Consider the following 13,667-nt stretch of genomic DNA (forward strand, 5'->3'; position numbering starts at 1 on the left):
TAAGGCCCAGAGAATTTGAAAACACAGATTTACTTAAGAGTAACATAGCTTGTTGTTCTCTTATTTTACTCTACATAGTTGGTAACTATATGTTGCGGGTGTTAATTGTGTTACTACATGATCACAGTTAATCTTTTTAATGAAGAACACAAAAAGTCATTAGCAATTCCTTTTCTCTGGCGTTGTTGTTAGTTTTCCCTCTGGCTCAGATAATGTACTCCGCAGATACTGTATTTCGCATTGCCAGTCAATCCTAACATTTGTAATTTTTGTAGTGTGTAGTATTCAGAAACACTTTTGAAGTCAAAGAGAGTTTGAATGACTGTTAGATGTACATTAGTATTACCTTTTCCATGGAGTAGTCCTACATACATAAATCAAATAATGCTTTCTTGTATCCATTAGCAAAAAGCAGTAGAAGGAAAATTTATCATCATTTTTCCTCTGTCTTCTTTATCCATAGGCATATGGAGCTCAGCGTGGTATACTTACACAGCTTTAGAGCGATGAAGGAGCCTAAAGCTCACAATGTACTCTCTTGCTTTACTGGCTGCTAATCTTTTTGTCTCATCATCCCCCATCTCTGGTCTAGCTGCTGTCACCGGTCTGCCTCCATAGCAGCTGAGCCCTCTCAAATTTTCTGCTGAAGAAAGGCAGAGAGCAACTGTGGAGAGATTAATATTTCAACTCTGCCTTTTTCAAAAGAAGCCATCCAAATATTTCTGTGGCTTGGAACATAAGGGTAGCCATTTGGCTAGAGATGAAGGGTTGAATTATGGAGAGGCAATGAAGCTCTACAAAGCAAGAAAAAAGCTAATACTGTAAACCCCACTATTTCCTAGGCTGTCCCATCACTAGGGAATTGCCCTCTAACAGATATACCTGTTGTAAAGTGATGCTGGAAACAATGAACTAGAAACTGGGAGTCTTCTTACGAGAAAAGGGACAGTCTTTTTGCCATTCTGTTGCTGGTTGCTGCGGGCAAAGCCACAGCTAACCAGAAATAATGCTTTGAGAAGTGACTCTCAGTTCTGAGTGCCTCCGTTTTAGGGTGTATAACGTCAGGCTTTTTATATTTCATTCTTTAAGACCCCCAAAGCAGACATTGCCATGTGCTGCAGTCAATTCACCTCAATCACTTCATTTTATTGATAAAGAGCTGCTATACCCTTTAGAGAGAGAATCCTGCTGGGCTACATAGTTTTATAGGAAGGACAGTAAGGTAGCAGTCCCTCTTCCTCCTCTCCCTGACTCACGAGCTTGCTTTACCTCTCTGGCAGTGCGTGAAGGCAGCCAAAGTTAAATTTTCCAAGTTGCTGAGACAGTGCTTACTTTATATTCTTGCGTGAAGTAAGGATGCAAGCAAGAGACAGGTTTCCTTCATTCTCCCTTATTTTTTGAGTTGGTGAAAGGACGAAGAACTGCAAGACAATAAGCTTACTAAGAGCACAGACATGAGGTGCCTCACCATACTCATCGTAAGAGGAATAAATAATTTAACAGAGAAATTACATTCAGGACGTTAAAGATAGGGTTGGGGTAATACAGGAGAACCTAGCTTTCCCCTTCATTGTAGTGACAAAACACAACTAAGACCTTAACAAACCCGCTGATACCTGAAATGTGAGTGGTGAGGAACGTGTCCATGACATTTCATTATTATTTTCCACCAATGATGGAGCAATACACATATTCACGTCTGTTCTCCTCTCCAGTGAATAAAAGTCTAAGAAGATGCTATACACAATCCAGTTCTCAGGTGAGAAGGAGACAACCGATGAAACCCAGATTCATATCATAGTGTGTTACTATACACACTAGTTAAGGAGTAAGCTACAAATGGCATATGGTCTTTCTTCCAACTTTTTGTACATTACTAATCATTGTGCATTCTAGAATTTGAGTTAGAAATACTAACGTTAGAAATATCACAGAGATATCTGGAGGTAGAGCAAAAGGGAGAAGAAAGAAAAAAAAGACAACAATCTTAGGCTTATCTTGAAAAACACAACTAAATAGGATAAGCTGCCAAGTGAAAAATATTAGATTATATTATTTGACAGCTAACGGAAGTACAACACAAGTGACTATATGTAACTAATATGAAGTAATGGAAACTGACCTGTGTCTTCACCGTACTGTGCTTTTCTTTTTCCTTTTTTATTTCTCTCTCTCTTCTTGGCTTTCCTTGAGCACTAGGGTAATGGCCATATATCATAACAAGGCCTAAGAGACTCAACACCTTGCAGGGTCAGGCTCGTTTGTTGATGAAGCCAACCACATCTGAGCCTGGCTGTCTTGAGAACTGTGATGAAAATGACAGCCAGACCCAACCACAACAGAGGTGGGGGCAGAGGGGAGCATGTTTGCAAACACTATTAAAAGTCCGTCAGTTTGGCTGCAGCTGTTGCATCTAATTCAGTTTCTCTGGCAGCCAGACTGATTTGATCTTTCAGTATCTGTTAGAGGAGAATAAACATACTAATGAAATGGGATCATTTCAGAACTGTCTGCACGTTCATAGATAGACTCAGAGAGGGTCACCTATACTGGGAGCTGCAAAGGAATGAGGCCGATGGTGAGAGTAGTTTTGCTAACGCAAGAATTTGACCACTAAAGCTACGGGAATTATATGGGGAGGTGGGGACAAACAAGTTCAAGGCCCAGTGGAAAAACACAACTCATAGAAAAAACACTAAAAAAAAAAAAAAAGGTGTTGCTCAGAATGATAGATGAAGAAGGTACTCTGAACAGCTGCATTGTGTAGAGATGGAAAAGAGAGCCATAGGCACCAGCTGCTAAAACTTGGCCATTAACGTTTGCTCTGATCTAAAATGTGATACACAGGACTAAGATCTGTTTCCTTTTTTTTTTCTTTACTCCTCCACCTCTCCTTTCTCAAAAAAGGATATAAGAATGCTTGCATTTTGGAAAAGAAAAGCAGACAAGCATCACAAGATACCTTTTTTTCTACCGATTAATTGAATTCAAAAGTGTTTTCATCTTCTAAAATTAAACATGCAAAATAAAAAGCGTATTACCTTTGATTAAACTGGAAAGACAAATGGAGTAACTATCATCCACTAAAGGTACAGGTTTTACTATGGAAAGAATTTTAGCGCACAGATCTAGTGCTTATGCATGAAAACCCCCTTGACACAATAGGCATAACCATTCCAAAGGACCTATTATGGCCCATCATGTAAATAGCTACCCATAATGACACAGCCATTATGGTCCATAGGGCTCTGGATCAGTGAATTAAAATTTCTCTAGGCAGAACAGACTGAGCAAAGAGGCTCAGAGGAGCTGTTACAATAAACTATGTCAAGACCTATCTTAGTAACTCACAGTTATACATTAACCCATTAACACAAGCTGATTTGCTAAAGAAGCTCTTAGCAACCTACAGTACAGAGGCCACAATTAAAAGTAAGTATTCTTGAAAATGTACCATATAGACACCACTATTCTTTACAGTTTCAAGTAAGAGAATAAGCTGTTTTAGCTGTCTGTCACAGGTGACTCCTAGAGGATGGATTTTCTTTTTTTATATATCTGCATTACAGTAAGCTACTAGCATACTGAGAAGCTTATACATACTTTACAATAACTTAATTTTTATTCAAAATTATTATCCCTGTAAACAGATATAAAATGCTATTTAAATCTTGGAGTAGGTCACCTAAATTAAGGCAGAAGGTGCTTAATATGAGGTAACTAAAGAATAACTAAAATATGATGTCTAATATTGCATTTATAGGAGAGTGGGGCACTTACAGGAGAGTGGTGAGTTTAAGGAAGGACAGGAAACACACTTGGACTTCAGGAAAGAAGGCAGGTCCACAGTGAATGAGCAATAGTACTGAACCTACAACCCAAGTTTAGTTCCTTTCCTTAGGCCTTGAGGGAACGAACGGCATACATTGTTCAAGAGCACAAACGCTGGCAAACAAAGGCTTATAATAAGGACAGTTACAGGGAAATGCTTCCAGATGCATGAATCTTAGTTCTTTCATGTGTTATGCTTAACGTCTTATGAAGGTTTGATGAAAAATCTCACTATAGCTGATTAGGGCCTGATTCAGGTCATTCACTTATGGCACCCAACTTAGCCAATGAAATGTCTATAAAGTAAGTGTGTTGTCTTAAGAACATGGTTGCCTTAGGATATCTAGGTGTGTAAGCTGCCTATGCGATTAATGGAGAATGAGGTAGATGTTTTCAAGAAATTCAGGAAGAATGATTATAGTTACTGTGATGTACAGATGATGCCATCAGTGTGTCAGCTCTATGTGTGTGAGATTCTGCCTGTGTCCTTATTTGAATGTGTCACTGTGACATCCTTATTCTGTTCCAGTTAGAACAGGACATTAGAACGTTTTCACAGCACGGAGCTTGACCCAACAATCAAACCGCAAGCCTTCTTGAGAGCCAAATTGCTGTAAAGCTGTAGTGTGAGGAGAAGCTGAGAAGATTAATGAACTTTCTTCTAAGTGTCTGATAGAGTGATGGCCAAAAGTGAACGTCCCTGTTTAATCCACCCATGCTGCTCAAACTGCTGCTGCTGTTACCTGACTTGCCACAGCAGAAGCGAAGGATGCTGTTTGTGCTGGCGCTTCTTATTTACCAATGAGCGGAACTGCAGCTGTTTCCCATGTCCGTATGCAGAAGATGCACCCTGCCAGTGTTGCCACTGCTCATGTGCAGAGCATGCAAATTGCTGGTGGTGCTGCTGCTCTTGTTCAAATGACCCAGACTGTAAATACTACTGCTGTGGTGGGGAGAACTCAGCGTGTCAGTACTACGAAAGCAGATGCTGCAGAAACTCTGTCTACAAACCACACCACTCAAGAGCACTAGGGACTGTTCAGTAAGTGGAGTCAAAAGCTTTTAATTTCTTGTGGGTTTTTTCCTTTTTTCTGATTGACATTATGTCTTAATGGATGCGCTGCATTTAGGAACATAAGATCTGTTGGCTTGATAGAGTCCAGTTCCCAGCTATTTCAAGTAACAGCAGGATATCATCTTAGAAGATGAAATTGAAAAGCAGAAGGGAAGGGGCCAATTATTAAATACAGAAACACTAAGCTAAAGAGGAGTCAACTGAAAAGGTATTCTCCAATACCTCTGTAGAATAGCTAGCAAGCTAGCAAAAGAACTCGAGACTACAATAGCAGCAAACAGAAAGGAATTGACAGGACTTCTGGAAATGTATGGTCTATTCCTATATAGCGAAACCAGGAAGAGCAGAAGGAATCTTCACAGCAACAGAAAATTCTATTCTCTTTAGTTTACTGTTTGTCATGGACAACAGAAGCTGATAGTATAGTTGCTATTGAACATGTAGGGAGAGAATGAGGGAAGGACAACAACAGCAATATGAATGCTAAAAAGAAATACAGCAGAGTGCCAGACTGCTGTGGTCCAGAACGAGATCTACAGGAAACATTGAATACTGGTGTTCCTGTCAAGGCTCTGGAAACTCTGTTAACTACTCGTGGAGTAGTACAAAGGTAACATTGGATTTTTAAAAGAATAACGTCCACAGGGTAAGAGGCAGGCTAGAACAATCAAGATTTGAAGATAACAGGGATTTACCATGGCCTGAAAGGCAGGCCTCTTCTGTAGTAATCCAGAATGTTTACCTAGATTTGAAAGCCTTAGCAATTAAGATAAAAGAATCAATCACAATAAGGCTGCTACTAACACTAAGGATGATCTTCATTCATTCTATTAATCGGAAATAATTCAAATGTGATTTTTTTTAGTGACTAAAATATTAGCATGATCATATGTAAAGGTGGTTTGCTAAGTGAAGCAGAAATTTCTTCGATACTTTTCGGAAGTGGCAAAACATCTAGTTGTGCTACTTTATTAAGGACATAGTCCACCTGGAGAATGAAAAAGAATAACATTTTGACATTTATCTTCTTTTCATTAAAACAAATTTCCTCTAAAAAATCTTACCAATGTAGTTGTAAAAGAAAGTATTTAATACCCTATGAAACCAAATAAAGTGTTTAATTTGAATTGCAGAAAATGTTTTTCTTCATCCTAGTTATTTGTTGTTTTCATTTTGAAAAAATAATCAAACAAGAAAAGGAGACAAAATATACTTCAGTTTATACTAAAGCAAACTGTATTACTCTTTTTGTTTGGCAACCAGAAATAACCCAACAAATTCAGACAGACCTGCAATGACTAAGATATCTGTCTATTCTGTAAGATGCTTATTTATTGGCAACATCATTCAATAGTGAATAACTATGAAAAAAAAGAAAAGAGAAAAGTGGACTCCAGATAGTGATAATCCAGTTGTTTAAATAAAAAAATCCTGACAGAATAAAAAAATGGTTGTCATGCAAAGCAGGACTGCTTATATTATCAATGTGCTTCTTAGACTGTATCCTAATATTCAGAAGGCTTATGTTTTTGGTTTTTATTTCAAATGTATTTTATCCAGGTCAAAAGATGTTTTGTCAAGATTTAGAACCAGAAGTGATGCATCTGTCAATACACTGGAAAGGAATGTCTCAGGCCATGCTTTCCGTGACCAGCTTGCCTGTCCAGTGTGTAAACAATTGTTTCTCCAACCATTTATGCTGCCATGCAACCACTGCATTTGCGAGAAGTGTATAACTAAAAGCAAGAGCAATGCTGAAGTGACTGAAAATTTTTTCATCATCATATGCCCAGTGTGTAGCAAAGCACATTGCCTCCCCTATACTGATAAAATTCAGCTGAGGAAGAATTACCTGAGAGCCAAACTAGCCAAGAAATACATGCGCAGACATGGCTTTCTGAAGTGGAGATTTGACCATAGTGAAAGACCGGTCTATTGCCAAACTTGCAGGGACAGAAAAAGAAAGGCAACCAAAAAATGCAGAACATGTGGAATTAATTACTGTAATGAATGTCTGCATATATATCATACTGAGACTGGTGCTCAAGATCACGTCTTCACCAGAGCATACCAAGAAGATCATGAACAGTGGCGCTGCTTATTGCACTGCAGCTCAAACCTCTCTGAATACTGTTTGGATGACCATGAGCTGATCTGTGAGTTCTGCAAGAACTCACTGCACAACGATCACGACACTATTCCCCTGACAGCGGCGTGTTCAAGAGAGGCTGCTTCCCTCTTCGATGCTATTGCAAAGTTTAAAAAAGGTTTGTATTTCTCTTGCTTCTCACACTTAACCCCTGTCTCCTTGGGAAAGAAGCTTGAACATACGCTTGACAAGCCACGTTATCCTCTGCGCAACGCATGAGTCAGAAAAGTGGCATGTTCCCATTGCGCAGACACAAAAGGAACAAGCTCGTAATTGTGTGGCACTGTGAGCCAGGCTCAGCTATTAGGGAATGAAAGAGTTGCATGTGGGTCAGAAACATAAATGTGCAACCAGGGAGGGGAAGTTCCATTTCATACTGCCCCACCTAGCATGGAATAAACACCACTTACTGCCTGCAGGATAAAACATTGATCATTTTTTTAATCAGAAATTTACACTTGAATATCTTCCCCAGCAAGCGAGTTGTGAATTGTCCCTCTTCAGTCAGTTTTCTGCTTACACTCACGTTGACTAAGATGCCAAGCAGTCATCTACATTGCTCTGATGTAGCACAGTAAAGTCACTCTTTTTGTGTAAGATTCGATCCACAGCATATGAGTAGAGACTGGGAATATGAGTATATTCCTTTAATTATTTTGATCTTTGCATATAACTTCGCAGATGTTGGGAACATAATGAAGTTTGGATGGAAAATACAATTCAGAAAGATAAAAGGGAACCAGTAGGAAACAACTGGCATCATTAATTTCCTGATTTCCAAACAGTCTAACGGTTGAGAAAATAAAAGATGCAGAATATTTGTACAAGATTTTGTAATGTAACATTGTTTCAAGATGTTAGCTGAATTCCACTGAAATTTACTATCAGCCTTCAGTATTTTTGATTCTCTTTCTGCACAGTTCTAAATTTTTAGTGTCAGGAGAGTAACATTGTCACATAATGGCCATCAGAGGAATGCACTATCTGCCACAGACATAATGAGAGCTATACAGGTGAATTTGCTACCTTTATTTTAACCTGATACTAGCCAATTTCCAAAGATAATACAGAGCTGCAATAATTAAGTTTCAGCATTTCCCATGTAATGGAGTAAAAATTATCAAGCCCATTTTTGGGGAGATGCATTTGAGTAAGTGAGGGAATAATAATAAAGTGGCACTTAACTGTCTAATTTTATGCCCTCAAATGTGAACATTTTAATCCTAACAACTTCCCTCAGGGCTTGCCAGCAGCAGAGTGGAGAGCAGAACACTACAATCGTCACTCGTCTCAGGTTCTAACAGACCTGAAATCTCTTTAAGCTACAGCCTATCTTCTGCCCCTTGTAACCACATTTTAGTATGAAGTCGGAACTTCTGACCTGATTTTGTTTTACAGTACGCCAAGGGGTTGATAATGATCTAATGGAAGTTCTCCTGCTAAAAAATAACTTCAAGGCCTACAAGGACAACAAAAGGAAGGAGATCAGAAACGGATTCTTAAAATTACGTATGGTTCTTCATGAACGAGAAAAAGAGATGGTGGAGTTGCTTGAGAACATTGAACTTAAAAAACAGAAGGACATTTCAGAATACCTGAACTATACATCCAGCCAGCTCTCATATATGGATGGCCTTATTCAGTACTCTAAAGAGGCTCTGAAGGAGGAAAGCCAGGTTGTATTCCTGCAATCTGCACACTGCTTGGTGAAAGAAATAGAAGATGCAATTGCTTCCATTTTCCAACCTAGTCCACGTCTCAGAGAAGATCCCTTAAAAAAACTTCAACTCAACTTTGATGAACTTTTGATCAATTTACGAGGACTTTTCCCATCCCCTAGTAGAATAAAGCAGTCAGATGGTAAAGCAGAAAAGTATCCCTATCCTTGTAACTCAGACATAGTGGTTCCAAGGCATATTCCAAGCACTCATGAATTCAAGCAAGTATCACTGTTCCGAAGCCCATCTTTAAATTCCTTGTTTGATTCAGGACTGGTGACTAAAGAAGCTCTTGGAAGACCAAGCTCAACACCTCCCCATCGTCCTAAGCCGCGTAATGAAATGTGCGCGTACTGGGATGCAGCTTGTGAAACTCCAAGAAAAGAAAGAAAATATCAGAATGTTTCTTTTCCAAGTCCAGAACTGACAGACAATGAATCAGTCACAGCCCCAGGATTTGTTGTTATCTACCAGACTGTTGTATACCCAAGGTCTGCCAAAGTAAGACATTTATAAATTCTGGATATATATACATCTACATACATATATAGATATACAAAAGACTACCTACTACCATTATATTTTCAGGCTCTTATGCAGTTTGAACCCAAGGGAGTCTGAATAAATGTAATGACAGTATCAGTTTAAATACTTAATTTGTAGGAGATGAGGCATTTCAAATTTATAATACATATTTATATGACATATATAATAATATAACAATGATATTGGCTACAGTAGTAATGTGATAAGATTCAATTTAAGCTTCAGTTTATCTCAAAAAGCATTACCTGGAAAAGTCCAGTGCAGAAAGAAACAGATATATTATGTTTGTATTCAAATATTTGTACATCAGATTAAATTATTTGATCCTGATCCTGCCCTTCAATGTGATGACATCATGTCTGTGTGTTTTTCCTCATTATACTTTTCAGAGATAGTAACAAGATTAGAATGCCAGTTGCCTAAGATCCCAAGTGGATACTGCAAAGTGCTGACTGCTGTCAGCATGAGTTGCTTTTAGCGTGCTAGAAGAGAATACTATGAACATCCTAGGAAGAGGCTTAGCATTTTCTGAGCGAGACCCAAAAACTGCATATCTTTCATGTATATTTCATGCTACGGTTGGAATCTCAGCTGCTTTGGCATTTAAAAATTAAAATCTGCCAAAGAGAGGACTTCCAAAAAAGCAAAAATGAAAATAAGCAAAAATTAAGAATATATAATTTGTACACTGTAGATGTTTTCCTCTTCACAGATTTACTGGACCTGTCCCACAGAAGATGTGGATTTCTTTGAGGTAGAATTTTATGAAGTTGTTCCTACTGGTCCTGATAACATTGTCCAGACACAACTAGCTGGCCAGCTGAGCAAAATAAAGCAACAGAACCTTGAGATTCAACATCTGGAGCCAAATACAGAATATCTTTTTAAAGTCCGTGCTGTCAATACAAGCGGTCCAGGTGAATGGAGTGACATCTGTAAGGTACTGTAGAATCTCCCTATACTTTATAGAGTTGTCTTCACTTTTTTGACTTCCATATTTGTTTTTTTCCACATTTATTTATAAAAAAGACTGTTTAGATGAAAGACGGCTATTCACTTTTTTAGGCAAGTGATGCTAATGGTTACATTGGATTTTTCAATATATTGTTCTTCCTACCTCAATTTTCATTAGCTTGTCCTACCTAGGAATGTTTCTCTTTTTCTAACAAGGGGGCTGTTATGATCACATCAGTCAAGTCATTTTAACTATATATATTTCCTGCAGGGCTGAGACAGCCTCTGCATTATGCTCTTTGGCACAGAGGAAGAGTCTGACGATTCAGATCCAAAAACTTTATGCTAGAACAAGAAGACAACCATGAAGTGAAAGAGGAAACAGAAAACAAAGATCAGGAAGATTCTTTGGCATCTTTGGCCATGAGTCTGCTCTGCTGTGGTTTTAGAAGAGAAGAAAAAGTGCTGAAAGGAACATCAAAGTTAAAAAGAGTAGAAATGTGCATCTTTCAAAAGGTGTCAGAAGTTACGACATGTAATAGTTTCATTTTCACACCATCTGAGCATCCCGTATCTCTTGCCAATGTCACTTCTGGTTTTTCAAACCTTGCCCAGAAATACATATTTAATTCTTGCTTTTTCCTTGATAAATTATGGGAGTGAATTATTCTAAGAAAAGGTTTGCACACTCAGTAAAGTGTGCTTTGAGGAACTGCAATGCATAAAAAGCAGGTAGGTTCCATGAAAAGGGTAAATTTCATTCTTTGGTTCTAAGCACACCATTTCAACCTTTTTCCCATTCAGTTGCAACAAGAGCTAACCCTTCCCAGGACCCTGGTCCCTTGTCACATTTAGAGAGTAAAAGTCTAACTTTAAAATGGTATTCTGACATCTCACTCACTTGGCGAGTTCTAATGATAAATGACACCTCCCTGAACAGTTCTACTTCCTATACTTAAAACATTGAGCACAGTATTTTCTTTTTTTTATCTGACATGCTGGAATGCTATATTGATTTTTCTTTCGAAAACAGTTCTTTCTGCAGGCAGCACAGTCATATTAACATTCCAAAGAAACACAAACTCACTTAACATCTGCTGTAGCTTACAGAAGTATAGAGTTCCATAGCAAATGAAAATGAGACAGCATCTATGATAGACTTTTTATAAATCTTTTTTTAAAAGTAAGTATCTCTATTCCTTTTGAATAATATCAGAATACTTTTCCTACACAGAAAAGCTTGGAAGAACTTCATTTAAAAGAAAATGTGGCATTGAATTTTAAAAAGGGATTTATGCAGAACAGTATCATTCTATGTGTGTAACATAGCTATTGAGTCTGGGAGGGAACGTGACTGTGAGGGGTCTGAAAGGTCGTGGGAACTCAGGCACCAAGCTACACGGGAGAGGAAGGTGATGGAAAGTTTTGTTAGACAGCAGGTACTATTTATTCTTTAAACTAAAGCGGATGCCATGCCACCAATATTCTGAAATATCAAGTGCCACAAAAGATGTTATTGAATACTATTAGATATCATTCAAAAGATACTAAATACGTATATGTCCTCTCTACTCTAATACATTCTTCTATACTCCTTGCAGATAATCACTCCAGATGAACATGGGAAAATCCAAGGCAGGTGGGGGATTCGGAGGAGTATTCAGGGTGCTCTGCATACAGATACATAGACAAAGAATCAAGCCAGGGATTCTTTTTTCATTGAAGGACTGGAAAACGTCTATGCTTTCCTTTGCAATTCCTCCTTTTCCACTGAAGTTAGCAGCCAGAGATCTAAGAGGGGGCTCTTTAGACTATTATTGCTTTCTGATAAATAAATAAATAAAGAAAGAATCCTGTCTTTTCTTTTATCCTTTTTTATTCCGGACGTAGTACCAAGACCATGGAAAATGCTATGTCATACATAAATATACAGTGTAAAGCCCATTAGCCTACTTGACAGGACTTTGCACCTTCAAAGAAAATAAATATGTAATTTTGCATTGTAATGTAATGTTCTTATTATTATTACCTCCAAGACGATTTAACACAGTTCATACAGACCTGCAGTAGCCTATAACACATTTTGCATATTTTTAAAGTACAAAATGGGTTATTCTATACCCACATCTGATCTCAGCCTCACACAGCTGAAGGACAATGTACCTACATGCACACAAGGAAGCACTTTTCATTTCTGAAACCCTTGTTTAGCTTTATATAGTCACTGTAAGGTAGTAATATTATATCCACTTTATGGATGGATAATGTGCTAAAGGAAGAGGCTGAACAAAAAGGCAAAAATGTAATCAGCAAAGCCAAAATTTGGACTCTGAGAGCACCTGTTTCTCTCTTTTCTGCTAGCCAGTGAGCTATTAGTGACGCTTCAGTTAATATGTATGTTCCTGCCAGGATCTCTCTTCATTTTTTCCCAGACAGCATACTTTTTTGTGGACACAGTCTTTAGACAGGCATCTAGGCCATTAAAGGTAAAAGAGGTTTACATTTTCAAGTGAACAATTAACATTCAATTTACACTTTCTATTGAACGGTTACAGGAGTGTCTGATTTTGAGAAGCTTCTTTTGAAACATTTAAAAGGGAGCTGACCTCCACACACAGTCAGTGCCCAGGATCTCAAAATTCTGCTGGATTTTTGCAGAAATCTAAATGTCTGACCTCCTGAGCTAGTAAAGCCTAACTACCCCTTCACGATGATCTAAACCCCTTCCCCAGACAGCAGCATTCTACACCTATTTCAAGGACATGTGAGTTATAGTGAGTTATAGTTCTCCAGAAACCCACCTATCTGGTATTCCTCGCAGTATATGTCTCCATCTCTACATGGATCAGATTGCAATCTGGAGCAAGTGTACAAATTCTCTTTGCACCCCTGGCTACCGATTGATTATAGCAGCCTTCTGTACGCAGCAACTCTCTAAGAGATGTATTTTGCAGTACATAGCTCTCTGTAACAGCCAAGCAAAGCTGCAATTCCCCCTTTCATGTAAGTAGGGTAAAATCTTATCGATATCACTGAGAGATCAGAATCAGTCTCACACTGTAAGCTTTCAGATTTGTATTAATTATTGTGGGGCTACCAAAAGTCTATGTTTCTTTTCAAACAAATTACCTTTCAAACATCTCTATCTCAGCTCACATTGCTTTTTTTCTCCAGGGTTGCCTCTTTTTTTCATGGGAGAAAAAAATGTGTTAAGTTCTTTACATACAGTTCAGTGCTTGCCTATTATGAGCACAGCCAAATCCCATGGTGACTGGATATCTACAGCACAATTTACTGCACTCCTTTCAATAAATAGGCAAGGCAAAGAACAGGACAAGTTTGCTTATCTACTGCTTGCTGCCCAATTGCAGCAATGGGTGGGGAGGCAGCACCA

At 38.4% G+C, this 13,667-nt stretch overlaps 1 protein-coding gene across 1 annotated transcript; it reads left to right on the top strand.

The window, feature by feature from the left end:
- Positions 1-2,725: 2,725 nt before the first annotated feature.
- TRIM42 (tripartite motif containing 42) lies at positions 2,726-11,961 on the top strand. The gene is made up of 6 exons (XM_009674139.1): positions 2,726-2,758; positions 4,545-4,873; positions 6,467-7,173; positions 8,454-9,274; positions 10,032-10,259; positions 11,875-11,961. Exons 1-6 carry the CDS (start codon positions 2,726-2,728, stop codon positions 11,959-11,961), a joined length of 2,205 nt encoding a protein of 734 aa, XP_009672434.1.
- The last annotated feature ends 1,706 nt before the right edge of the window (positions 11,962-13,667 follow it).

The sequence above is a fragment of the Struthio camelus genome, chromosome 9, assembly GCF_040807025.1.
Source record: "Struthio camelus isolate bStrCam1 chromosome 9, bStrCam1.hap1, whole genome shotgun sequence".
Classification (NCBI taxonomy): Eukaryota; Metazoa; Chordata; class Aves; order Struthioniformes; family Struthionidae; genus Struthio; species Struthio camelus.